The sequence below is a fragment of the Rhineura floridana genome, chromosome 9 (genome assembly GCF_030035675.1).
Source record: "Rhineura floridana isolate rRhiFlo1 chromosome 9, rRhiFlo1.hap2, whole genome shotgun sequence".
NCBI classification, from domain to species: Eukaryota; Metazoa; Chordata; class Lepidosauria; order Squamata; family Rhineuridae; genus Rhineura; species Rhineura floridana.
The window spans coordinates 24838927-24866812 of record NC_084488.1 but is presented as its reverse complement, the minus strand read 5'-3'; the positions used below and the strand labels follow the sequence as shown (position 1 = coordinate 24866812).

Below are 27886 nucleotides of genomic sequence, written 5' to 3'. Positions count from 1 at the left end.
ATTTCAACTAATACTTCACTCAGCACATCCTCCCCAAACAACTTCTTGCCTGCATATGGTTCTGTAGCCAACACCATACGGGAAGAAACATCTGTCTCCCAATGACGAAGCCACAAAATGCACCTAGCTACCATTTCAGCAGCCATGGCCTCCTCTTGGGAATCAGTTGCCTGTGCACACTAACCTGGAATAAGCTCAATTGAACACAAGTGGGACTAAGGCATCTAAACTGTTCAATCAGGCCAGGTTAAGTTTGGCTAAAATCTTGCAGCTGTACCAATTTGGGGTGGTGGGCAGAAAAACGTGGCCTTTTACAGTACAAAGATGCATCACTTTGGTTAAAGAAACCAAAATTTGATGCCTATGGCATAAGCTCTAAATTCCCTTTTGTAACCACTTTATACCTTCTATATTTTCACAACAGCCTTGTGAGGTAGGTTAGGCTGAGAGTTGGTGACTGGCTCAAAGTAAGGGTGACCAAAAATAATGATTAGATAACTGAGTTTAAAATGTGAAACTGCACATCCTCAGAGTATTTATTTATTTATTTATCAAAGTAGGCAATACTTTTGTGTTTTGCTGAGTGTAATAATTAATTTGTTAGTTTGTGGGACCTTTTTCATGCATTCCCTTTTGGGGGAAGGGGAGCCCTATTTTAAGTACTGCACCAGGACCTCCAACCACCTTAACCTGGCTTTGATCCAACTGTGAATTTTCTCCATTGTTCTCCAATAATAGGCATGTACTTAATTAAAACATAAAACTTGGGATCTGTTGGTGCACTTTAAAAGAGGAAAAAGTGTTATGAATAGATAGAACTAGAGGTTTTCTAAACATCATACCTGATTTGCCACGACTGCATCTTGTGGATCATCAGGTTCTGCAGCTGCCAAGAGCGCTTGCAGTGATAACAACACTGTCCTTAGAGTCATTGCTGCAGCCCTAAAACAAGTTTGAAATAGCAAAATTCACAATATTACACATACAACAATTTGACTATAATACTATTAGAATATTTAACTGCGCATTTAAAATCATCTTTGCCTGCCATGCATTAAGTGGCTAATTGTGCCACTCAGCTTCCTGAAACATCAAGAAAAAAGTGTTCACCAAGAGAGCTTCTCGGTTACTTGTTTGCCACAGCTTGCATTAATTAACTGCTCTGACTGACATTAAGGCTGAAAGTATGGCCAAGTTCTCACTGAGATGTTAAACCCGTGTCTGAGCTATGCCACCTCAGACTACAGGTGGGTGCTCATAAGAGGAAATGTTCCCCCCGTGTGTGTGTGTTGCGGGGGAGGGGGGGGAGCAGACTCTCTTGATTAAAAAAATAGGGAGAGAAAATTCAACCATGTGAGATCCACGTTCAGCCTGAAGTAATATAATTCAGATACAGGTTTAACACCTCAGGGAGAGCTAGTCATAAATCTACAGCTACTCTGTATGTTCACTAATGCTTCCAATCAAACTGTGTAGAAGCACTTATGTTTCAAACCAGTACTCACTATAAAATTATATTGGAGACTGATCCTACTAACTATGAAATACAGCTAAACATTTTCCATATGCCAACTATCAGCTTTATTCCCATGTTTTCCTTTCTTTATTCTCATTTTTACCTTCCTTTTACTTATGCTGAAAGTACAAGGAGGCTAGAGCAGGAATCCTACCTACACATATAGGGTGGAACCAACTGGTGCTCTTGCATTCATGGAAAGGGTTTTGATCCAATGGATGATTCCACTAATGGAACAGGGGAGGCAATTTTTGCCAATTCTCCCCTGCAGTCCCCAGTACTCCCTGGAATTTGGCTTTAGAGAGTGCGGGACTCTCCAGAACAGGTTGGAAAGGCTCAAGCCTCAAAGAACTGTTTTTACTAAGCAACAGCATGACTCATGGTAATAGGGATACAAAGGATCAGAAAAAAGAATCCATTACTGGTAACATCTAAAAAGCAATAAAAACCTCAGTGACTACCCTAAGAACTAAATGGTGTAACACTGCTAAACAGAGCATTCCTATTTGCAGCTGAAATAATCAGAAAAGTCAGCCAGTATTCTAAATCCCTAGACAACAATAGCTCAATTTAAACATAAAGCCAAATTGTGCTATAATGTAGCCTTTCCCAACCTTCGGGTTCCCAGAAGTTGCTGGACTACAACTTCCATCAGCCCAGCCAGCATGGCCAATGGTCAGGAATTATGGGAACTGTAGTCCAGCAACATCTGAGGACCCAAGGTTTGGGAAAGGCTGCTATAATCAATGGTAGTACTCACATATTTCCACCCTTTCATGCTTCCCTCTTTCACTTCCTCATTTTTGCTAACCATAGTTTGCCATCCAAATTAGCAAACTATGATGGACCTGAGACCATGGTCTGGAGGTAAGCAGTAACTATAGCTTGTTAATTCAGATGTTATAGCACACAATGGCTAGCAAAAAACAGCAGAAAGGAGCCTGTAGTGCACATTCAAAACTGTCAAACCATGGTTTAGCATTACTCAGTGGCTTAGCTTAGAGTGATTCAATTAATCTTAAATTACAGATAACGCACATCAGATCTTTAATTTCAATGAAAAATATGTAGGGAATGAAAGATGAAAATGAACTAATGAGCATGTAGGAGGGATCTTTCCATCCATGTCAATATCTTCACTCAAACTATCATTCAGTTTCACTGCATCTGTAAATAAATAACTGTCCAATTATTCAGAGGACATTCAAGAATTTTATGCATAACATTACCATTGATCTTTTAGGATATCCAAACAAATAGCCCCAGTGACTGAGCTAATATTAGGATGCCATATTTTGGTGATAAACCGCACCTAGAACATAAAACAAAAAATTCTATGAAAGTACCTGCCAAATAACACAGAATTCAAGACACCCTCTACATGATTTAATGGAAAAACCTCCAGCTGTTCTCACAAACAGCAATATATGATGATACATCCTAGCCTGGACTATACCATTTCAGACTGGAAGTGGAGGCTCACATTAATGGATATTCCTTCATATACAAAGGTTTCTTCCTTGTTGAGAACCAGACATCTGAAGGAAAAAAGCCATCTAGACATCTAGTTTTCTGTTTACTGAAAAGGAGTTTCTTCCATTTTCTCATATGAGCCCCCACATGCAATCTGATGTGCATTTTCTCATATGAGCCCCCACCTGTATGTAATCTGATGTGATACAGCCCAGACACTGACCACATGTAAGAAACACACAGACTGGCAGTGACTCTCCAAGGTTTCAGAGTGTGGTCTTTAACCAGCTGTACCTGGAGATGCTGCGGATTAAGTGAACCTTGCACATGTAAAGCAAGAATGGGGAATCTGTGGCCCTCCAGATGATGCTAGATTCCAATTCTCATCAGCCCTAGCGAGCATGGCCTAGAGCAAGTATGATGGGAAATGTAGTCCAACATTATCAAGGGCCACAGGCTCCCTATCCCCGATTTAAAGCATGTGCAACAAGCTGTTTCCAAAAGGCAGGGGGTTTCTACCTCAGCTGCTGTTTCACAGAACTAGGCAAAAGTGAAACAGGTTGTCTGGATTATTTTGGAGATAATATATATTTAAGTAACTTAAGCAATCCACAACGCTAACAAAATCAGCAGCCTGCCTGTGGTACAGCAAGACTGCAGAATTTAGCTCTTTGCCACTTACTAACTGATATCAAGCAAAACATGTTACTTGCTTCAATAATTTACTATACTTCTATTGGATTTTCTTGGATTTATACATCAATATCCAAGAAAATAACTGTCTACAACAGGGGTGGGCAGACTTCAGAATTACAAGATCTATTTTGTGTTTTACTAGAACTCTGAGATCTACTGATCAGAACCAGGTGCAACTGAGCCTCAGTGCAATAATTTGTTATTAATACCAGAATCTAGCTCACAAGTCCTTTTCCATAAAAAAAATCCACTCCTGCTTTCCCTCCCCCAGAATTGTTTTCAGCAACCTGAGTTAAGGGGACAGATTTTTAGTTTTAGGCAACTAGAAGCTAGAAACCCTTGCTGATCTACTGCAAATAGCCCAGAGATCTACATTCTGCCCATCCCTGTCAATAGGCTCACAAGTGTTAGTAGCTAGCAAAAATCAGCTGTGATTTTATGATGGCAAAGGAGGAAGAAACAGAAGCTACTAACCTCTCAGCAGACTAGCAAAAAAAAGGAAAGAAAAATGTCTACCAAGCAGACTGGTATTGGACCAATCAAACTCTTTTTTACCAGCCTACATGACATTCCTGGTCATCTATGGCTATAAAGTGAGTTGAAAAATACCAGGCTGGTCTATAGCTCCCAATGAAGACGCATCCTTATGAAAAGCAATTTTCAGAATGGTAGCTGTGTTAGTCTGTCGTAGCACAACCAACAAAGAGTATAACATTATAATTTCTAATGTTATACTAAAAAAATAATGACTATTCTATTTAGAATTCAACCAGATCTAACAGTAACAGCCCTTACATTGCTTTTCAAGCGGGGGGAGAGTGAAACCATTCACAACAAGGTTTCTTTGAAGGCAATTTGTTTTGAAAATTCCACCAGTGTTTTGTTGTCTGCACAGCAACATTTTGTGTCCAGGAACAATCGACAGAAAGTGAATAGAGGTGAATGATTGTTCTCTCTGTTTTTATCCAGAAAGACCGGGGGGGGGGGAGCGGGCGGCAATGCATAATAAAATGTCTACTGCACAGAAACATTCCAGAGAATTAGAATTATGTTCACAGTACCTTAGGGGGATTAAATGGATACGTTTCTGGAATTTTTATTTCTAGTTGGTATCTTCCTCCTACAAAACAGACAAGCATTAAATACTTTGCCAGTTTTATCTTACCAGAACATTATAGAAGGGAATAAAATGGCATTTTAACATTTTGTCTTGGAAAAACAAGTAACTAATTTAATTTCAGACAGCAGTAATCCTAGTACAAAGACTTTTCACTTTTATGCTTCTATGTGCAACAAAGTTCCTCCAATAGTTTAAATATATAGTACTCAAACTGTTCCAGCACATTTACCCCACCTCAATTTCCTCTCTTCTCTTGTAGTCTCCCTTGAGGCCATGTTTAAATTGTAAGCCCCTTGGGTTGGGGCCCTTTCCTCTAATTTTTGTAAAGCGCCATGTGTACTGATAGAGCTAGATAATAATAAATCCTTTCATAGTTCCCCTATTCCCTATTGATCAAACCACTGACACATGGCACAGGCCATTTATTTCAGTGAAGTAGCAGCCCTTGTGAGACCATACCCATAAACGGCAACATAGCAAAGCACAAATAACCCATGGTGTTAAGCATTAACATACACCTATTCTTTTTCAAAATAACCTGCCTTCTGGAAAGAAAAGATACAGTTATATATAAGAGATGGGCAAGCTCTCTCAAATTTGCTTTGGATTAACCTGGAAAGGAACTGAATTCTTCTGGGAAGGAAAAGTGGGGGGAATTATGATTTTGGATTTTTTCCCTAAGAAACTGAGGTTCAAAAAACAAAACAAAAACTCTACTGTACCTGTCTGCACTCCCTGTACCCAGAAGCATTCACTGCCAGCTTCTCTCCCTCTCCCCCTCAAACATCTCCCTTCCTGGCAAGCAGTTGGTAGAAGCAGCAGTGGCAATGCACAGGGAGAAGAGAGAAAGGAGGATGCAAACTGCAATCACCCTTGGGAGAGCTACCTTTCCCATGAGCCCCCAGGCTTTCCACACAGGCAGACTGCTTATCCACATGCCAGGATAAGAAAAAGGAGAGGGAGGGAAGCAACAAACCTTTCTCTTCTCCCAGCATCTCACTGCTAACTCCAGTCAGGGAAGGGTACCTCAGATGGTGAGGAGCTGGTGGCAAGGCTTTTGGCTTAGACTTTGAAATTCAGGGAGTTTAAAAAGCTCCTCTTGGGAGAACATTCCCAGCAATTCTAGTTGTCATGAATATTAACTAGAGTATTTAAAGCAGTGCCATTTTATAACTTTGAATGAAAAAAAAAATCAATGGAGGCAAAAATAGGCCAAGGCAAATGGTTATGGAAATAGGCAAACTTTCAAGTTGAAAGAACTCCCTCGTCTCCTCCTTAGATGAGTCTTGGAATGAATTCTGTTCAGTGATTTCCTTAGCAATTCAAGGGAGGGAAGTAGGAGCACTTAGATAATTTTTTTTGATGACACCCAATTCTTACCTGTACAGTTATGCACAAGAATGAAGAGAAAGTTAAATTTGCATCTGGGAGCTAGTAGCAAAACATTTTGGTGCTGAATGAGAACTCATTAGAAATTAAGAAAAATTAGGAAACTTTTTTTATTATAGGAGGACTGAGCCTAAGAAAAGTAACTGCAAAGGCAGCAAATACATTTTTTAAAAGTAGTACTAAACACATTAGTTCCAGTAGAAAATAATTATGTGTGTATTCATGTTGTACACTGCAGTAACAAGAAAACTGTGCCTAATTTTGGAATCATATGTGAAAGTAGGCCAAATTCAAACTGAAAACGTACAATCAATTTTGGACTGAATGAGCTACATTTATGGAAGAAAATAAGACTAGAGGATTGGATGGCATTATATAATGTTAAAAGGCAAGAATGAAAAGAGACAAAAACTTAATACACTTAGCTTGGAAATCAAAGATACTGAGATAGCAGTGTAAGATTCCCATGATCCTCTCTAAAATAAATTTGGGACTGGAAAGTATCAACCCACAGTAGGAAAGGTACCTCATTCCTCCCTTGACACTTACTTGGAACACGTACTTTGATATACATGAGCTGCAGCAAGCCTTGAGTTTGCATGTTATCCTCCCAACCATATGAGAGGGAGGACTTTGGAAGATTTTGCTTTCTGTTTTAGTAAACCACACCTTTCACATTTTGTCCAAACTAAGGATCATGCTTTAATACTATCTATGGTCAGTTTCAAAACAAGCCAACTGCAAACCATGGGTGATAGAACTGTTTTTTAAAACAATTGTATTAAAAGAATTAATGTGTGATATCATCCCTTCACTGATGACAGGCATCTGTAAATAGAACAGAGAAATAGATGAGTTGGACTCATCTGAAAGGTGGTTTTTCCAGGAGAAGGATGTAGGTTAGAGCGCCATCTAGTATCTGAAGGCAAGAATGCACTGAAATCAAGACCTGGCCTGCTCCTGCCCCCCCTCCACTTCATTGTGATGAGACCAAAGTGAGATATCTGACCAGCAGTAATAAACAGAACAGGCAAAACAGCAAGGAAAATAAGGGCAACTGCCCAAAAGGAGTAGGAACATCCAGAACATGTACAAAAAGGTCTTGACTCATCTATACATCATAAACTTATTCAAATTGTAACCTTACCAGTAAAAACATGTGTGAATCATAGAACAGTAGAGTTGGAAGGGGCCTACAAGGCCATCGAGTCCAACCCCCTGCTCAATGCAGGAATCCAAACCAAAGCATTCCTAACAGATGGCTGTCCAGCTGCCTCTTGAATGCCTCCAGTGTCGCCCATTACCTCTCTAGGTAATTGGTTCCATTGTCGTATGGATGTTTTTCCTGATTTCCAGTCGAAATCTGGCTTCCTGCAACTTGAGCCCATTATTCCATGTCCTGCACTCTGGGACGATCGAGAAGAGATCCTGGCCCTCCTCTGTGAGACAACCTTTAATGTACTTGAAGAGTGCTATCATATCTCCCCACAGTCTTTTCTTCTCAAGGCCAAATATGCCCAGTTCTTTCAGTCTTTCAGTCTCTCCTAATAGGGCTTTGTTTCCAGTACCCTCATCATCCTTGTTGCCCTCCTCTGAACCTGTTCCAGTTTATCTGCATCCTTCTGCATCCTTCTTGAAGTGCGGAGACCAGAACTGGATGCAGTACTCATGATGAGGCCTAACCAGTGCTGAATAGAAGGGAACTAATACTTCACGTGATTTGGAAACTATACTTCTGTTAATGCAGCCGAAAATAGCATTTGCTTTCTTTGCAGCCACATCGCACTGGTGGCTCATATTCAGCTTGTGATCAATGACAATTCCAAGATCCTTCAAACATGAAGTATTGCTGAGCCAAGTATCCCTCATCTTATAACTGTGCATGTGGTTTCTTTTTCCTAAGTGTAGAACTTTGCATTTATCCCTGTTGAATTTCATTCTGTTGTTTTCAGCCCAATGCCACAGCCTATCAAGGTCCCCTTGAATTTTGTTTCTGTCTTCCACGGTATTAGTTGTGCCCCCCAATTTTGTATCATCTGAAAATTTGATAAGCATGCTCTGTACCTCCTCATCCAAGTTGTTAATAAAAATGTTGAAGAGCACTGGGCCCAGGACTAAGCCCTGTGGTACCCCACTCATTACTTCCACCCAGTTTGTGAAGGAACCATCGATAAGCACTCTTTGAGTATGATTCTGGAGCCAACTGTGGATCCACCTGATAGTTGTTCCATCCAGCACACATTTAGCTAGCTTGCTAATCAGAATATCATAGGGCACTTTGTCAAAAGCTTTGCTGAAGTAGAGATATGTCCATAGCATTCCCACAGTCTACAAGGGAGGTTACCTGATCAAAAAATTAGATAGGATTAGTTTGGCAGGATTTGTTCTTCATAAATCCATGTTGGCTTCTAGTAATCACTGCATTGTTTTCAAGGTGCTTACAGATTGACTGCTTTATAATCTGCTCCGGAGTTTTTCCAGGGATTGATGTTAGGTTGACTGGTCTGTAGTTCGCCAGTTCCTCTTTTTTGCCCTTTTTGAAGATAGGGACAACATTAGCTCTCCTCCAGTCATCCGGCACTTCACCGGTCCTCCATGATTTCGCAAAGATAATAGAGAGCGGTTCTGATAATTCTTCAGCCAGTTCCTTCAATACTCTAGGATGCAGTTTATCGGGCCCTGCCGATTTGAACTCGTTCAGAGTGATTAGGTATTCCTTGACCATTTGTCTATCAATCTCAATTTCCAGTCCTGCCCCCTCCACTTCACGTTTCCTGGGAGGGTCACAGACACTTTTTTTGGGAGAAGACTGAGCCAAAGTAGGAATTGAGCACTTCTGCCTTTTCTTTGTCATCTGTTATCATTTTGCCATCCTCACTGAGTAGCTGTGCCACCGTTTCTTTTCTCTGTCTTTTACTATGGATGTACCCAAAGCTTTTTTGTTGCTTTTAGCATCTCTTGCTAACCTCAGCTCATTCTCAGCTTTAGCCTTCCTGATACCATCCCTGCAATTCCGTGATACCTGCCTGTACTCTTTCTTTGTGGCCTGGCCTTCTTTCCACTTCCTGTATGTGCCCTTTTTTGTTTTCAGGTCATCTCTAAGCTTTTTGTGAAGCCACATTGGCTTCTTCTGCTGTTTCCCCCCTTTTTTCCTTGTTGGAATTGCTTGCCATTGTGCTTTTAGAATTTCCTTTTTTAGAAACTCCCACCCATCTTGGACTCCTTTTCTCAATAGGGTGGCTTGCCATAGAACCATACTTACAACTGTTCTATTAAAATCAGCTTTCCAGAAGTCCAGGGTGTGCGTATGGCTACTCTCAGCTTTTGCTTCTGTTAAAATCAAGAATTCAAGTATGGTGTGGCACTTTTCCCCAGAGCTCCTAGAAACTGCCACTTCATCCACCAAATCATCTCTATTGGTTAGAATCAAGTCCAGCATAACTGATCCTCTGGTTGCTTCCTCCACTTTCTGGAGGGGAATGTTATCTCCAACACAAGCCAGAAATTTCTTGGAGGGGCTGTGTTTGGCAGAATTTGTCTCCCAACAGATATTGGGATAATTGAAGTCCCCCATTACTACTACATCATGCCTCCTCAAAACATTGGCGATTTGCCAATGAAAAGATGATACACTGCAAGGCAGCCCTCAACAGGGAGGGCTGTGATGGCATGATACCTGGGAAATCACCTTTCAGGTGAGACCAACAGTCTGTTTTCCCCAGGTAGCATGCCATCACATGGGATGTACCAAAGCAGCCCAATGGGGAGGGACCACCTGCTGCCTACATATGAGAAACAACCTGTTGCAGGACATGCCTCCCAAAAGAAGTGTCAGCAGAGGCATAGCGGTCTCTGTTATAATGCCTGATAAATGAGTCTGGGGTAGACCATACCACCGCTCTGCAAATATCTGCAAGAGGTGCATTGGTTGCAAATGCAGACATAGTGGCTGTCGATCTAGTCGAGTGTGCCATAATACTGCGAGGCACTGGAAGCTTAAACAACTCATAGACCAGGGCAATGCAGTTGCGCAACCAACAAGACAAGGTGGATTTAATCACTCTTTTCCCCAGCATTCTAGGGTGAAAGGATAGAAACAAGGAGTCTCTTACGCTTGGGTACAGAACAGGTAAATCTTGAGGCTCTGCGAACATCTAAAGAATGCCAATCTTTCTCGAGTGGATGAACAGGATTAGGACAAAATGACTGAAGTACAATGTCCTGGCTACAGTGGAACACAAGAGCTTACTTTGGTCAAAAGGATGGATTAGGGCGTAACACAACTGAGTCCTTATGAAATACACAGAGACGGCGGGCTGATGACAATGCTCCCAATTATGACACTCTTCTCGCTGAAGTGATGGCTACTAGAAAAAGGACCTTGAAGGAAAGCAATCAAAAAGGCACCATCCTGGGAGGCTCAAAAGGAGGGCACTGCAGAGCTTGCTGCACCTTCTGTAAACTCCAGGATGGAAAACGGTGACACATTGTCAGAGAGAGGGAAGCAGGTCCCGTTAAAAAACATTTTATCAGCATTTGCGAGCCCATGGGAATACCTGAAAGATTAACAGACAAAATTGAAGATATAGTAGAAGCCTGGCGACGCAAGGTGTTGGCTTTCAATCCCATCTTTAGACCTCTATGAAGAAACTGTAAGACTTGTTGGACAGTGGCTTATGAAGGTTGAAGAACCCGGGAAGCACACCAGTTGGAAAAAGCAGACCATGTACTCTGGTAAATGCAATTTGTTGAAGGCCATCTAGAGGTCAGTATGGTATCAATAACCTCCTGTGATAGACCTGCATGGATCAACTGTGTCCGCTCAAATGCCAAGCCGTCAGACTTAACCAATTGGGATCCGGGTGCCAGATCAGTCCCTGCGCGAGAAGATCTGGCCTCATTGGCAGCCTCCAAGGATCTGCTAATGATAGGGAAAGCAGATCTGAGAACCACGGACAGCAAGGCCAGTAGGGAGGTAGAAGAACCATTTGAGCCAAACCTTCCTCAGTGTTCTGCCCAGGAGGGAAAGCATACAGGAGGCCAAGCATACAGGAGGCCGTCAGGCCAAGGGGTCAGAAGAGCACCTACAGACTCCGCCCTTGTCTCTAGGTACCTTGAGAAGTACTAGGGAAGCTGAAAGTTGTGACTCAAAGCAAACAGATCCACTGTCAGGGTGCCAAAACGGTGTTGGGGTAGGTGAAGCACTGCTGGATGTAGTCTCCACTCCCTTGGAATCACTTGCTGTCTGCTGAGCCAGTCTGCAGTGACATTCAGAATCCCGCTGACGTGTTCTGCTCTCAAGTTCAGGAGATGACTCTTGGCCCAGTCAAAAATCAGGGTGGCCTCCGCTTAATGGGTTTGGGACCTGGTGCCCCTCTACTGGTTCAAGTGCAATTTCACACGGGTGTTGTCCGTCCGGATCAGCACGTGGCTCAGATGGAACAATGGCTGGAAATGATGAAGGGTCAGATGGACTGCCCTTAGCTCCAGCCAGTTTATACTGTGACTCTTCTCTGACATAGTCCAGGTACCTTGAGCAAATTGGACATGACTGTTATTACAACAGATGCCAGCTTGACTGGCTGGGGAGCCCACTGCAACTCCCAATTTGCTTTGGGAAAAAATAAAAAAGAAAATGGTTGGTGTGAGTGCTAATGAGGACAACAGCCATCAAGCTGGCGAGCAAAATTCTGGGCTTTTGCACAAAAGCAGTAACGCCAACTGCTCAAAGCCACCGCCACTGCAAGGTCTATAGGAAGCCACAGCCATGAGCTCCACATGGGCTGTGTCAGCAAGCGCTGTCACACCAGCAGTTGACCGTAGCCGCAGCTGCAAGCTTCAGTACGGTCCTCCGGGGCCACAGTGGCGAGCCCCAGGATGAAAAAGCGAAGGGGAAAGAGCCACAGCTGCAAGCTCATAAGGGAGGCTTTACAATCCTCTAGGGCTGCAGCCGCAAGCCCCACAAAGTAAACAGGGAGAGGGGGATTTAAGGATCTCTCAGGGCCGCAGCTGCAAGCCCCTGTGAGGGAAACGGACAGCTCTGTGGGACCACAGCCGCAAGCCCCGTGAGGGAAAGCAGCTGGCTCTCACTGCTAGTGGAGTGAAGGGGGGAAGAGTTAAAACAAGCAGGGCCGCAGCCGCGGGGTAAAAATCCAGCTCAGCAGAAGCTGATAGCTTTCCAACAGGGAGGGAGTGTGCAGAGGAGCCACTGCCAGCCCTGCAAAGGAGAATCAGAGATGAGAAAAAAATAATTTTAAAAGTTTAAAAATGGAACTCCGCTAGGGCTAGTGGAGACCAAAAGGAAGTAACAAGCCCTGCAGTGCCAAACACTCTCCCACTCTTCACTCACTCACTCCCCACATAAACAACTCACAACACATAGGTAAGAACTGCCTCGGATGAAGGCAAGAATGAACTGGAGGGGGGGGCAGGAGCAGCCCAGGTCTTGACTTCAGTGCATTCTTACCTTCGGAAGCTAAATGGCGCTATAACCCACGTGATGGCATGCTACCTGGGGAAAAGGAAGCAGGTTTTGATTATTCGTTCTCCACACTGCAGCAATCCAAATCTGCTCTCGAAGGTCCCCAACATTTTGACGCAGATTTGGGGAGGGGTGGGGGGAAATTCTTTCCTTCCTTTGCCATCCATCAGCAGACAGAACACCATTGGGTATCATTTATTTAATTAAACTTATATCTCATGTGTATCTATGCACATAACTCACTTCTTTATATATCCATCCTATGTGCACACTCTCTCCAGAAATTCACTACTTTCTGAATGAAGAATCCGTGAAAGGCAATAGTCTACATTAACTCACAGTACTAAATATTTGGCGGTTTTGATGTTTTTCAGAAGCCATGGTTTATAATGATTTGTTCCATTTTTATGCCATCAGATAGTGCCTTACATAGCTAACATAAGAATCAGAGATAGGGCATAACTTTTTTAATGTTGCTACACTGTGTCAAGAGGGAGAAGAGAAAAAGTGAACTGTCAAGGAGCTGAAAATTAATGTACAGGCCTGAAAACTTGATCCTAAAAATGGTAACTCTACTTCCACTTGCTGGGCATTATCCAGTGTCAAATATTTAGAAGAGCAGATCACTGGAGTTTTTCCAGCACTGCCTATGTAATTAAAATGGAATTCTTAGTCTTCCAGCAACTGTTGGCAATACTTCTTCAAGATGTCTGTACAATAAACTATGTACAGCTTTAAATATTTATATATTTCAATTAGGAGATCATTCACACAATTCAGTCCAACTCCAGCAAAACTCCAAAATTATGTGTATGAATTAACCTGAACAGCTATATTCTAAAAATCAAGAAATAATATTTATTTATCCTGTGTTAATGACCAACTCTGCAAAGTTGCAGTAAAAAGTTGTAGTTCAGTAACAGGTTTCAGCTGTAGACCAGTTAATAGGCTTCAAAATGGGACACAATATAATTTCTTATAAACTTTAGCTTCAAACAATAAGATGTGAAAATCGTCTATGGCTTATATAAAAATATTACTTGCCTTCATATGGTGTGTCCGGAGGTCCTGCTATTTCTCCTCTTAGTTCTGTAAAATTTTCATCTACAAGATCTACTTTAATTTGATTTTTGCTTGTCTTAAAAATAAAAACAGAAAAATACAATCAGATGCTAACATGTACTGGATTCTCTCTACATTTTGAGAGGGAGAGAGAAACTTTTATAGCAGTTTTGCTGTAACAGTCAGTGCATTAAGATTCACACTAGAAGCCACATAACTCAGTATTGAACAATTCTAAGATCATATTTATGCAGTGATTAAAATAAGTTTGGAGCATAGAGCCACTCCAGCAACATTTTTTAATTGAACTAGGTCTCCAAATCTGCTCACAGTCAAGCTGCTTAAATCTCAGTCAAATCAATGGGATTTAAGTAACCTAACTGGGTGCAGAATGTCCACCTTGATATTTAAATTGCCAAGTGAGTACTTAGATGATATATGTATTCCAGATTTTAAAAAATAAACATTAAACACAATCCAGTTAACATTGGATGGCACATTTTCATTCTCCATGATCATTTGCTTTGGTGCAATACAAAGATTTTCTAAAGTAGTTAAAAAGCCTATTGTGAGGCCTAGTTCTAGAGTCTAGACAGATTATTATTATTTAATTACAGATTTAGTAAGAAAATATAAATGTGGCAATGGCAACTATTGCGCTACCGAGGGCTATGGCTATAAACACTTGACAAAAGCAGACAGTTCAGGTTCAGCCACATCCTCCCACACTCTTAAAAACATCCATCTCTTTAATATTTTATATATGCCCCGGGGGGGGGGAGTAAGAAAATAGCATTTGAATATGGCAAAATAGCATGGTAATAATCTGATGAGATCAAACTCAGATTGGTGTTTGAAACATCATGTCTCCTGAAGACAAGAACTTTTTTTAAAAAGAAAGTTAGCATTCTCAGGAATTTACAACTACACTTCACCATAACAGCTCTGGGATGAGTGCACTCTTCCACAGAGTGGGAGCAGGGCGGTAAAATATGTATGGTCAATATGCCTGTCAATTTGATAGGTCAAATATCACCAACTGATCCATGTTTTGCTTGACCAGCTAAACACTGTCAAAAATTCCAAGACCACCATTGTGTAGATGGCAACTTACTATTATTTTTGTATGGTTCCATCAGTGTGCATAGCGCTTTACAGATTACACGAGGAAAACTCTCTACCCAGGAGGCTTAGCTTACTGCTTACAATTCAACCCAGAGAGACCACAGAGGAAGTGGAGGGAGGGACAGTGGTGCAACTAAATAATTTTAGACCCTTGTCTTAATGGTTTTACTTTTGTATTGTAACAGCTCTGAATCACAGGATTAACATTTCTCTCCTCACTTCAGGTCACTCTATGCTTTACAACTGTTTCTACATTCTGTTATGTTGGAACAAAAACAGTTTGCCAGGCCTAACAGAAAATAATATTCTGAGCATACGCAGTTTCACATTTTAAACTCACATCATAGCACCATCATGACTACAGAAAAAAAGTTTGCTTCTGTTGTCCTAATGCTAAACCCATTTACCTGGGATAAGCAGCATTTTGCTGTAGAAAAGGATAATATATTTTAAAGATAATATGAGCATCTGTAAATATGTACATGCCCAGTCGGCTGCCCAGCTCTAAAATATTTTTTTTTAATGAGCAAGGATGCTGCCACAACCAGCATCAGCCTTACTGGGTCCTGGTATGGCCATCCTGGTCCAGGTGGCAATGCAGGGCCTCTTTGCCACTGCCTCCATTATCTGTTACTTTCTGGATTGTCTTCTAGGCCGCCCTAGGCTATAGTGCCCTGAATTTTTGTCCTAAGGTCTAGCACTAGTGGCACCACAAGGCAGAGGTAAAGAGGGGAAGAATATGCATTATTTCTGTTACAGTCACTAAGGCTTAAGTTACAATAGGGGATGTGGACAGAGTGGCTGTGTCAGGTCTTCATGGAAAAGCACACAACACACACCAAGATGGGCATCTAAACAAGCCCTAGGAGATGAGCCACTACACAGGCTGGCCCAGAATACGGTACAGGTCACATAATTAAAAATAAGTTGATCATTGGAAGCTTTGTGCAAAAACTCAATGTTCTGAAGCAAGAGCAGGATAGGAGCATAACAAACAGGGAACAGAATACACCCACTATCCACACAGATGATTGATTGCTCAAGTATTTTCATTATGGTGTCATTTGTAGTAACAGCAGGAGTGAGGACAGCTTGCTTCTAGCTCTGTAGAAGTCACACCTGAACCTAGCAAAGCTTCTCCCACTGATTGCAGGCATCTCTAGATAGGAACACAAGTAGCTCATCAGTTGATGTGGTTACTGCCATGTGGGACTAGGACTAAGATTCAAACGCTCACTCAGCCATAAAGTTTGTTAAGTGACATTTGGCTGGTCACACACACTCTGCTTAATGTAACTCACAGGGCTGTTGATAATAAAATGGGAGGGGAAATTTGTGCACCACTTTGAGTATCTTGGGGAAAGGCAGAATAAATAAAATTCATCTTTTTAGGTTTCACAACAACTTTTTTAAATAAAATACTTTTAGCATAAGTATCAAACATTGATATTCCCTTATGTGTTGCTCTCATAATGTTAAATACTTTGGTTAAATATTTTAATCAATGAACAGTCTTTTTTCAGTAGTTAAATGCCCAGTCCTAGACAGTACATCTAGTGAAGCAGTTTTGAGGAAAGCCATCCTTACCAGTAACAGTTGGGAGATTCACAAGCACACATTTGCTAGACTACAACTTTCATCATCCATAACCACTGGCCATGGCTGATGGGAATGGGAGTCAAGCAACACCTGGAGGGCCTCAGGTTACTGACACCTGGGCTAGCAGTTTCCAACATAGGCTGGTGACACCTGTGGTGGGTGCTAGCTGATCAGCAACCACCTGCTTGCAGGATGCTGACTAAGATGCCTCCTCCCTACACTGTTACCTCCCAACTGGGTTCTCCCCTCTCTCCTGGATCACCCCACAGCAGAGTGCGAACATTTCCATTTGCTACTTTATTATCACAACAAGCCTGTAATTCTATGCACACTTACTTGGGAGTGACACTTCTTGATCTTAGTTACATTTATTTTGAATGGTGCATTTTATGTCACACTAGTGGTGTGGAAGCTGCTACGGCACTATTCCTTCTTGCACTGCCAGGATAACATGAGAGGCTCCAGACCATGCAGGAGAAGCCTGTGTTGCAACTCCTCTATATGGCATCATCAGTCCTCCAGAAATAGTGTTTAATACTGGCAGCAACTGCAGCATGGACTCTTTTCATAATGTCTATTTTTACTTATTTTATTTCCATTTATTTTATTATTTCTATTCCACTATCTGGAGATCTCAGAGCGTTTTACAATAGAAAAGCACATAAATATATATCTAAACACACATGTACATTAAAAACAATGTCAAAAAATAATTTATATAAAAGACAAAAAGCAAATACATAAACAATATCCATAAACCCAATATCAATATAAAGTGAGAATTACAAGACAGCATAATGTGAAACCTCAGCTAACATAAAACACACTGCTCATAAAGCCAATTACCCAGTCTCATTTTCACCATTCACTCCACCCATTACAGTCATTCACTACCTCATACATTATCTCTACTGACCAACCACTCATACTCAACATTACAACTGACATGCAAAGTATTACTGCCAAGTACACACATTTAAGACACTCTCCCATCTCTGAAGCACTAATAGGCTCATGCCCCACACCCACTGGTCCATCTAATACTCCTAGGGCTCCAAAATGTCTATGACTTCTCACGTTACCTAATGGCACAGGAAGGAGCAGTGCTGCCATGGCAACGCAAGAACAGGAAAAAAATTGAAGTGGAAAAATTTCCAGTGCAAATTAAGGTAATTTGCATTGGAGAGTTTTCTGATATCCTGAAGTGTGATTTAATTTAGCATGTTTATTTTACTTGCATTTAGTAAACAAAGCGAAAAACAATGAAACTGTGAAGCTTGCCCTACTATTGTATTTGCAGTTGGCATCCATTCATAATTACTAACAAATTAATGAAATAGAAAACATTCTATGAAAAAATAAAGCACTGCACATCACTGGCCAGGACTGAGTATAAAGGATATGATTGGGCTGCATATTAGCAAAACAGCCACCGCTAAAATGGAAGTGGTCTCCATTCCAAAATTAGCTCTAAATTTAAAGTTTAACACAGTACCAACAGTGATAAAGCCTATGTATAAGAGACACATGAAAGAGCTTAGAGATGATCTGCATGCAAATTATTGTATTTGTTTTTTTAAAATCATGAATCTAAGCCATATTTCCTAGACATAACTAGATTTAGTACACCAGCTTTATTTACCAGAGACACAAAAATTAAACTTGTTACACTTCCATAATGTCATTCAATGGGAACCACCCAGTCATTACAGAATTCACACTCCTGATCCTTGGGGACATTCTGCCGTCTTTCCTCACCCTGCCCTCTAGCATCACTCCTGCCTACTCAACCTGGCAAGACTTCTGCTCAGCTAAGGAAACTGGTTTTCCAAGACATGTTAATCAAGTCTGACTTCTTTAAAACAACTATACTAGTTCATGCATACCTTGTAAAACAATGATGGTGCAAATTATATGCAGGACAAAAAGTTAAGAATTGATAAAGTCCTCAATGTCTTCTAGCAGAATATACTACAATTTTATGATAGCTACATTTCCCTTGACTACAGAGATTTTTTAATTACAAAATGTAACTGGTAAGCATTTTTCAAATATATATCCCTTCAATGGAAAATACCATCCTAGCAGTACTGGAAGACTTTACTATTCCAGTCAAAGTTGCACAAAAAACTTGTACCTTAATTTTAAAGTAGTATATTCCAGTCCAAATGAGATACATATGTTGAAGTCTACATGAAATTCTCTAAGTACTCATACATAATGAACAAGTTTTTAAAGATGCATGTCCTTCTGTGTAGTTAAATCTTATCAATTGATCATACCTACTAGAACTAGCATTCAAACAGCGGCAGCTACAATCAAGATGTGCATTCAAACAGTTCGCTTTACACCTGCAACACCGTTAGTGTTCATTTATTGTATATACAGACATATCACAAAATCACAAGATGGACACAATGCTATCTATTCTACTGGCCATTTGACAGCCAACGTATTATGAGAGCTAAGGTAACATCTGTGGCTAAGAACAAACCCCATGTTACTCCACCTTGTGTCCTGAAACTCCTTTGGAATATGGCACCTGGGATGAGAAGATTTGCAAGAGAGAAGCAGTGGGCAAGGAGGATACTCAACTTTTCCCATACCCACTATTTCCAACACATCCCCCCCAAAATGCTCTCAATCCATGCTTGTAATAGAGCTGCATTTGTTAACAGTGATAAAAAATTATTAAGTGTTTTGTTCCCATTCCTATGATGCATCATTGCCATGTTTGAAAGTAAGATTTTAGATCTGCTCTCATTCAGAATGCTATATATAGAGAATCTGAATATAATTCTTCCTGGTTGTCCTTAGCAGATTAGCAAACTATGCTTTTGACTTCCCACTCCTTATAGAATCATATAGGATGCAGCTTGGTTTGCTTGCTTAGGTCATGCATATTTTTAAGACCATCCACATGTATGTCATTCTTAAGACTTTCTTCACCCCCTTCTCCTCTTGTCACACTTAAAGTAACCAACCCCTCCTTTGTTACAGCTTTGCTACTCTTTCAGTCTGTTGTGTGATGCACTTTATGGATGACCTCCACCCACCAGCCCAAGTATTTCTTGAAGCATGCAAGCATCTCTGTTATCTCCTTGCCCTCCTATTAAGCCCCCCTGTAGTCTGGATGAGATGCATTAATGCATCAACAGTATAGCTAGCGTGCTAAGTAGAATGGTGCATCAAGTATAACTGGGCAGGAATCTGGACTAAACTTTTTAATTATCCTTCCCTTGCCCCCAACAATGTTAGTTCTACACATTCAGCCTTCAACAGGCAAGAAAATTCCACACCTAGGATTCCTCACCATGGTCAGAAACCAACACCACAATGACCATTGGTGTGGTGGTGACTGGCAGTGGCTCTCCAGGATTTCAAACTTGTTTCTTTCCCAGACCTACCTGGAGATGTTGGGTATTGAACCTGGGACTTTCTGCATATGAAACAGAAGAATTGTATCCCAGGCCAGCCCTGAAGATAAGGCTATGCATATTTATTTATTATTTATTTATTTATTTCAATTTATATACCGCCCTTAGCAGAATAGCTCTCAGGGCGGTGAACAAACAAGATAAAATACAATATATCATAATAAAAATCATAAAAACATATACAAACAAACAACAAAAAACACTACAAAAACACAATACGACAAAAATTAAAAAATACGGATTAAAAGATTAAAATGGTTAAGAAAATTAAAATGCATATGCAAAAACCAAACTGAAATTATGCACATTTGTATGTAGCTACAATTACTTGAATTCCCATCTTCATTATCTAACTACAAAGCTCACCCTATTATAGCGTCTTTACTTGGAAGTGTAACACATTCTGATTTCACAAGGATTACTACCTAAAGGAAATTTCTACTTTTGTGGGTTGAGGCACAGAAAACATTCCATATACCCTTTCATTTGCATTACCTTTCAAAGTGTAAGTATTATCAAAAAGCGTTTGACAAGGTACCTCACCAAAGGCTTCTGAGGAAGCTTAGCAGTCATGGAATAAGAGGAGAGGTCCTCTTGTGGATAAGGAATTGGTTAAGAAGCAGAAAGCAGAGAGTAGGAATAAACGGACAGTTCTCCCAATGGAGGGCTGTAGAAAGTGGAGTCCCTCAAGAATCGGTATTGGGACCTGTACTTTTCAACTTGTTCATTAATGACCTAGAATTAGGAGTGAGCAGTGAAGTGGCCAAGTTTGCTGATGACACTAAATTGTTCAGGGTTGTTAAAACAAAAAGGGATTGTGAAGAGCTCCAAAAAGACCTCTCCAAACTGAGTGAATGGGCGGAAAAATGGCAAATGCAATTCAATATAAACAAGTATAAAATTATGCATATTGGAGCAAAAAATCTTAATTTCACATATACGCTCATGAGGTCTGAACTGGCGGTGACCGACCAGGAGAGAGACCTCGGGGTTGTAGTGGACAGCACGATGAAAATGTCGACCCAGTGTGCGGCAGCTGTGAAAAAGGCAAATTCCATGCTAGCGATAATTAGGAAAGGTATTGAAAATAAAACAGCCGATATCATAATGCCATTGTATAAATCTATGGTGCGGCCGCATTTGGAATCCTGTGTACAGTTCTGGTCGCCTCATCTCAAAAAGGATATTATAGAGTTGGAAAAGGTTCAGAAGAGGGCAACCAGAATGATCAAGGGGATGGAGCGACTCCCTTACAAGGAAAGGTTGCAGCATTTGGGGCTTTTTAGTTTAGAGAAAAGGCAGGTCAGAGGAGACATGATAGAAGTGTATAAAATTATGCATGGCATTGAGAAAGTGGATAGAGAAAAGTTCTTCTCCCTCTCTCATAATGCTAGAACTCGTGGACATTCAAAGAAGCTGAATGTTGGAAGATTCAGGACAGACAAAAGGAAGTACTTCTTTACTCAGCGCATAGTTAAACTATGGAATTTGCTCCCACAAGATGCAGTAATGGCCACCAGCTTGGACGGCTTTAAAAGAAGATTAGACAAATTCATGGAGGACAGGGCTATCAATGGCTACTAGCCATGATGGCTGTGCTCTGCCACCCTAGTCAGAGGCAGCATGCTTCTGAAAACCAGTTGCCGGAAGCCTCAGGAGGGGAGAGTGTTCTTGCACTCGGGTCCTGCTTGCGGGCTTCCCCCAGGCACCTGGTTGGCCACTGTGAGAACAGGATGCTGGACTAGATGGGCCACTGGCCTGATCCAGCAGGCTCTCCTTATGTTCTTATGTACGCTAAAGCAGCTATTTCCAGCTTTTCCAGTAATTCTTAATGTACCATTATTTTTTCTGATGACTGAAGGAAAGTTATTTAGTTCTGGCAGACTTTCTGAAAATCTCTATGAATTATTATTATTAATTTCATTTATGAACCACTTCCCATGAGACATCCCAAACTGATTGACAATATTATAAGGTCCATGTAGCATGACAGTTTATGCTATACCTTCCTTTTGGGACAGATTGACAAAAACATGGTATTACTACAGAGAAAGGATCCAAGGCAAGAGAGAAAAATGAAGTAAAATTGTTTTATTTTATTCTATCAATGCTTATATACTACAGATTACTTAAGAATATCAAAGCAGCATATAAAAGATAAAATCATACCATGAATAAAAATAAATAAATACAGTAATATGGGTGGTGTTCAATGCTAGTCCTACTGAGAGTAGACCCACTGATGTCAACAGACATGACTAACTTAGGTTTGTTAACTTCAACGGCTCTGAGTAGGGCAAAGTTGAATTCAACCCAGTTTCTAATATCCAGTGACCAAACAAGTGCACTAACCACTATCAGTAATCAGGAATGACTGGATAAACAAGAGGGTCTTTAACATACACTAGAAACAGAAAGCAGATGGTGTATGCTATATTAGCCACTGTGATGTAGTAATTAGAATGTTGGACTGGGACCTAGTAGACGGGGATTCAAATCCCCACTTGGCCATAAAACTTACCTTGGGCCAGTCAGTGTTTCTCAGCCTAACCTACCTCACAGGGTTTATTTATTTATTTTATTATTTGATTTATATCTTGCCCTTCCTTCCAGTAGGAGCCCAGGGTGGCAAAAGCCTAAAAACACTTTTAACACATCATAAAAACAGACTAAAATATATTAAAACATCTTTAAAAACATTTTTTTAAAAAGCTTTAAAAACATCTAACAGACACAGACTGGGATAAGGTCTCAACTTAAAAGGCTTGTTGAAAGAGGAAGGTCAGTAGGAGCCGAAAAGATAACAGAGATGGCACTTGTCTAATATTTAAGGGGTGGGAATTCCAAAGTATTGGTGCCACGACATTAAATGTCAGTTTCCTACGTTGCGCGGAACAGACCTCTTGATAAGATGGTATATACAGCAGGGCTGTGGAGTCGGAGTCAATTTTGGGTGGAGTCGGAGTTGGAAGCAATTTTGGGTGGAGTTGGAAGAAATGTACTGACTCCGACTTCAAAATAAAATTAATATTTTAATATTATTAATTTATTAATATTAATACATTAATATACATTTGCCATTTATGAAGGAGTCAGAGTTGGAGTCAGACAGTAGAAAAATTAATATACATTTGCCATTTATGAAGGAGTCGGAGAGTAGAAAAATAGAGGAGTCAGAGATGAAGGTTTGATATACCGACACCACAGCCCTGATATACAGGAAGCCCTCACCTACAGAGCACAGAGATCAACTGTGTATATAAGGGATAAGACGGTCTTTCAGGTATCCTGTTCCCAAGCTACATAGGGCTTTGGACACCAAAACTAGAACCTTGAACTTAGCCCAGTAGCTAATAGGTAGCCAGTGCAATTCTTTCAGCAGCGGGGTGACATGCTGACAATACCCTGCCCCTGTGAGCAGTCTCACTATCACATTTTGCACCAGCTGCAGCTTCTGGACCAACCTCAAGGGCAGCCCCACACAGAGCACATTACAGTAATCCAGCCTGAAGGTTACCACTGCATGGACAACAGTGGTCAGGCTATCCCGGTACAGAAACAGCCACAGCTGTCTTACCAGCTGAAGCTGGTAAAAGGCACTCCTAGCCACTGAAGTCACCTGGGCCTCTAGTGACAAAGATGGATCCAGGAGCACCCCCAGACTACAGACCTGCTCTTTCAGAGGGAGTACAACCTCATCCAAAGCAAGCAACTGACCAATTATCCAAACTTGGGAACGACCAACCCACAGCGTCTCCATCTTGCTAGGATTCAGAGTCAGTTTATTGGCCCTCATCCAGCCCACCACTGAGTCCAGGAAGTGGTCCAGGGCTTGCATGGCCTCTCCCGATTCAGATGTTACAGAGAAATAGAGCTGGGTATCGTCAGCATACCGCTGACACCTTGCCCCAACTCTCCTGATGAGTGCTGATGTTAAACAGCATGAGGAACAAGATGGTATCCTGTGGCACCCCACAGCACAACTGCCAGGGGGCCAAAAGACAATCACCCAATGCCATTCTCTGAAAATGACCTTGGAGATAGGATTGGAACCACTGTAAAATAGTGCCTCCAATACCCATCTCACCAAGTCGGCCCAGAAGGATACCACGGTCAATGGTATCAAAAGCCTCTGAGAGATCAAGTAAGAGTAACAGGGTCGCACTCCCCCTGTCCTCCTCCTAATAAAGGTCATCCATCAGGGTGACCAAAGCCAATTGAGGCCCATAACCAAGCCTGAACCCAGACTGGAATGGGTCAAGATAATCTGTTTCATCCAAGAGTTTTTGCAACTGCTGCACCACAACCCTCTCAATCACCTTGCCTAAAAAGGGGATATTTGCAACTAGCCGGTAATTGTCGCAAACCAATGGGTCCAGGGTGGGCTTTTTCAGGAGCGGTCGGATCACCGCCTCTTTCAGGGTGACTGGAACCACTCCCTTCTGCAATGATGCATTGACCACACTCTGGATCCACTCAGTCAACCCTCCTCAGCAAGCTTTAATAAGCCAAGAAGGGCAAGGGTCGAGAGGACATGTTGCTGGCTGCATCGTCGCAAGCACCTTGTCCGTGTCATCAGGCTGCATCAACTGATGTTGCAGCAGACGTTGCACTGGACACTTCACTGGCGACTACAATAGATGTGGATGGGGCATCAACACTGCTACAGAGGCAAGCAACTTTACCCTTAAAGTGCCTTGCAAACAATTCACAGTGGGCCTCTGAAGGGTTTAAAACTCCATTTCCTGGAGTTGATGCCAACAGACCCCTGACAATATGGAAAAGCTCCACTGGACGGCTACCTGAGGATGCGATGGTGGCAGAGAAGCTGGCCTTCTTTGCCACCCTCACCACCACACAACAGGCATGGTTATGATGTTCTACTCATGCCAAATCAGTCTCACAGCATGTCTTTCACCACAGGATTATTGTGAGGATAAAATCAGGCGGGGGAGAATCATGTTAGTACACCACTTTGAGCTCCTGGAAGGAAAGGTGGGTTATAAATGTAATAATAAATAAATTTGTAAATGGAAGGTATTCCATGTATTCCAAGTGGCCGCAAGATGACTTCAGAAAGCGCAGCACTACTAGGAATGCCTCCTTTAATGAGTTCATTGACCAGGCAGGTCTATAAGGCATAAGGCAGTCTCTCATTTACCTTGGTCCTAGGTTGTTTAGGGCTTTAAATACTAGCAATAAAACTTCAAAACTTGGCTTAGTAATATACTGGTAGTCAGCATAGTTCCATAAATTGGGGTGTTACAGGTGGATGATAACATTCACCATGCTGAACCTAGCATTCGGCAACTTATCCACTTCATTTGGGACCAGCTGCAGCTTCTGAAACAAAGGCAGCCCCATGTAGCATGTGATGCAGTAATCCCGTCTTGAGGCTACTAGTGCATGGACAACTGTGGCCAAGCTATCTCTGTCCAGGAATGATTAAAGTTGGTGTACCAGCCAAAGCTTGTGGAAGACACTCCTAATTATGGATCTGTTTCTTCAGAGGAATGAAATTCAACCAGAACAGGTAACTAACCCGTACAGTACTCTGGATCCAAGAACTTCTCATCCACAGGGCTTCCATCTTACCTAGAACAGCTTACTGGCCTTCATCCAGCCCACCACACCACCCAGATAGCAGTCCAAAACTTGCCCAGCCACACCCAAATCAGATCTTACAGATAAATAAAGATGGACGTCATCAGCATACCGATAAAACTGTGCTCCACATCCCCTGATGCCAGCTTCCAATGGTTTCACATAGATATTAAACAGCACTGAGAAGAAGATGGTACCCTGCAGCACTCACTAACACAACTGATATGGCGTTAGGAAACAGTCACCAAATGCCACTCTCTGAAACCAGGCCTGTAGGTAGGATTGGAACTACTAACTGAAGTACGGTGCTTTCTAGACCCAACCTATGCTGTCAGACTAGGATGCCATGGTATCAAACACCAAGGAGAAATCAAGCAGAAGTAACAGGTTGTGCTCCTCCTGTGCTTCTTTCGAAAACCATAATCCATCGAGACGACAAAGGTTCCTTTTGTAAAGAACTCCTGCAAGGGGGTCAACTCCCAAGCCCAGGACAATTGACCCCGGCCAGGCACAACCCATGCCTCCCTTACCAGGACTGAGTTAAACCAATGCAAACTCTGCAAGGTAGTTAGACTGCCACCACCCCTTTAACCTGGTCACCCACTCTGAGCCAAGGGGAAACACAAAGTGCCAGAAATAGACCTGCCAAGGATTCCAAAAGACAGGAACCAAAGATGCACTCCTTGTGTTGGAGCCTTAAGGCAAAATCCCCAATTATATGGTAGTCTCTGATTAAATGGCCAAGGTGCCATTTAATTAGAGACAAAATTCCCCCTGTAATGAACACACACTGGTAATAAGTAGTAGTCTTTAAGTGCAAAAATATAGCAGCAAAGTAGTTCCTTAAACCAAACACCCCAAGGGTTAGGTAAAATACAGAGAGTTCAATCACAGGACAAAAATAACAAATCTGTCTATCCTATTCTATACTCACACATAATAGGAAAATAGACAGTGTACTTTCATGGTTCCACATCTCCCCCATAGATGTATGGGCCTGGATAGCAATACAAAGATGGAACCCCAACATCAGGTAACACCAAGGAACATTGGGGAACAAAGACCCAGAATCTTAGGTATTGGGAAAAAGCCTGGCAACAGTCAGGAATTAATTAACCAATCAGAGGGTTTTCTGATGAAGAAATCTTCCTGAGCTTTTGCACCTAATGGTTGCACACTTCTCCAACCTTCCCAGGCCTATGGCCTTGAAGTGCCAGTCTCAAGCTGATATGCACGTGTTTTACTCACTGCCTAATTAATTGGATTTATCTGTGGGAACTGAAAGTCACACAGCCTTCTAGAGGCCCTAATTCAGGCAAGATATTTCCCCTACAATTCCTTGCCACAGAACCATCTTTATGAGCAAACTAGGCATTCTTGATACCTTTGGTCCTGAAACAAGATCTGAACCCAGAGTGGAATGGATCTAGATAAGATCTGGGGAACCTGTGGCCCTCCAGTTGTTAAACTATAGCTCCCATTATCCTGGCCATTGGCCATGCTGTCTGGGGCTGATGAGAGTTGTAGCTCAACAACATCTGGAGGGCCACAAATAATCTGTATCCTCCAAGAGTGCTTGCAGCTGAACCAAAGATCTTGAAAGTACCTTCTCTAAAAAGGAGGTACTAGAAACCAGATAGTAGTTGTCATAAACCACAGGTTCTAAGATAGGCCTTTTTATCAATGGTCACACAACCACCTCCTTAAGGGCAGTAGGCACCACTCCCTTGCACAGACACACATATACCATACTCTGGACCCACCCTCCCAGCTAACTTTAACCAGCTGTGAGGGGGATGGATCAAGAAGGTCAGTTGCACTGAAGCAAGCATCTATTCCATATCCTCAAAGCTGCATCAACTGAAACTGATCCCACAATACTGAGTCAGACACAATATTGGATACTTTGTTTGAACATGACATAAAAAACGTGTTAAGATTGAGAAGAAAATCTCTCATGTCCACAACAAAGTATTTAGCAAAAACATCACAGCTGGTGATCTCTTTTGTAACTGCTTACCACATTACAAAAGGAAAAGGATAGATTTCTCCCATCTTTGTCTTGCCCAATGCAGGACAACAGTTTGCTTTTTCCAGGAAGGGAGTTTTTTTTAAGATACCAACAGCAAGACACAGTACTGAATACATATAAATATTCTACTAAGAAAAACAGCATCTAGACTAGGGTTGCCAGGTTCTTGGTCTGAGACTGATCCTGTATCTTTAGGAGAAGAGAAAGTCAGCCAAGTGCAAGTGTTCTTGCAACTCTGTAATGGGAAAAACCACAAGGTGGAATTCTCCCTTCCCCCTCCACAACTTTTAAAGATACAGAAGACCTCTTGGTTGCCAGGCCCATGGACCTGGCAACCCTAATCCAGACACAA

The 27886-nt window shown here is 41.7% G+C and overlaps 1 protein-coding gene across 1 annotated transcript in view; it reads right to left on the bottom strand.

Annotated features, from left to right (window-relative positions):
• Positions 1 to 27886, bottom strand: part of UBE2K (ubiquitin conjugating enzyme E2 K) — a 54628-nt gene that overhangs the window by 7726 nt on the left and 19016 nt on the right. Inside the window, exons 2-5 of the mRNA XM_061582925.1 lie at positions 13720 to 13813; positions 4747 to 4805; positions 2746 to 2828; positions 843 to 942 (exon numbers count right to left, since the gene is read on the bottom strand). Coding sequence (XP_061438909.1) covers positions 843 to 942; positions 2746 to 2828; positions 4747 to 4805; positions 13720 to 13813 — 336 coding nt within the window. The remainder of the gene's footprint in view (positions 1 to 842; positions 943 to 2745; positions 2829 to 4746; positions 4806 to 13719; positions 13814 to 27886) is intronic.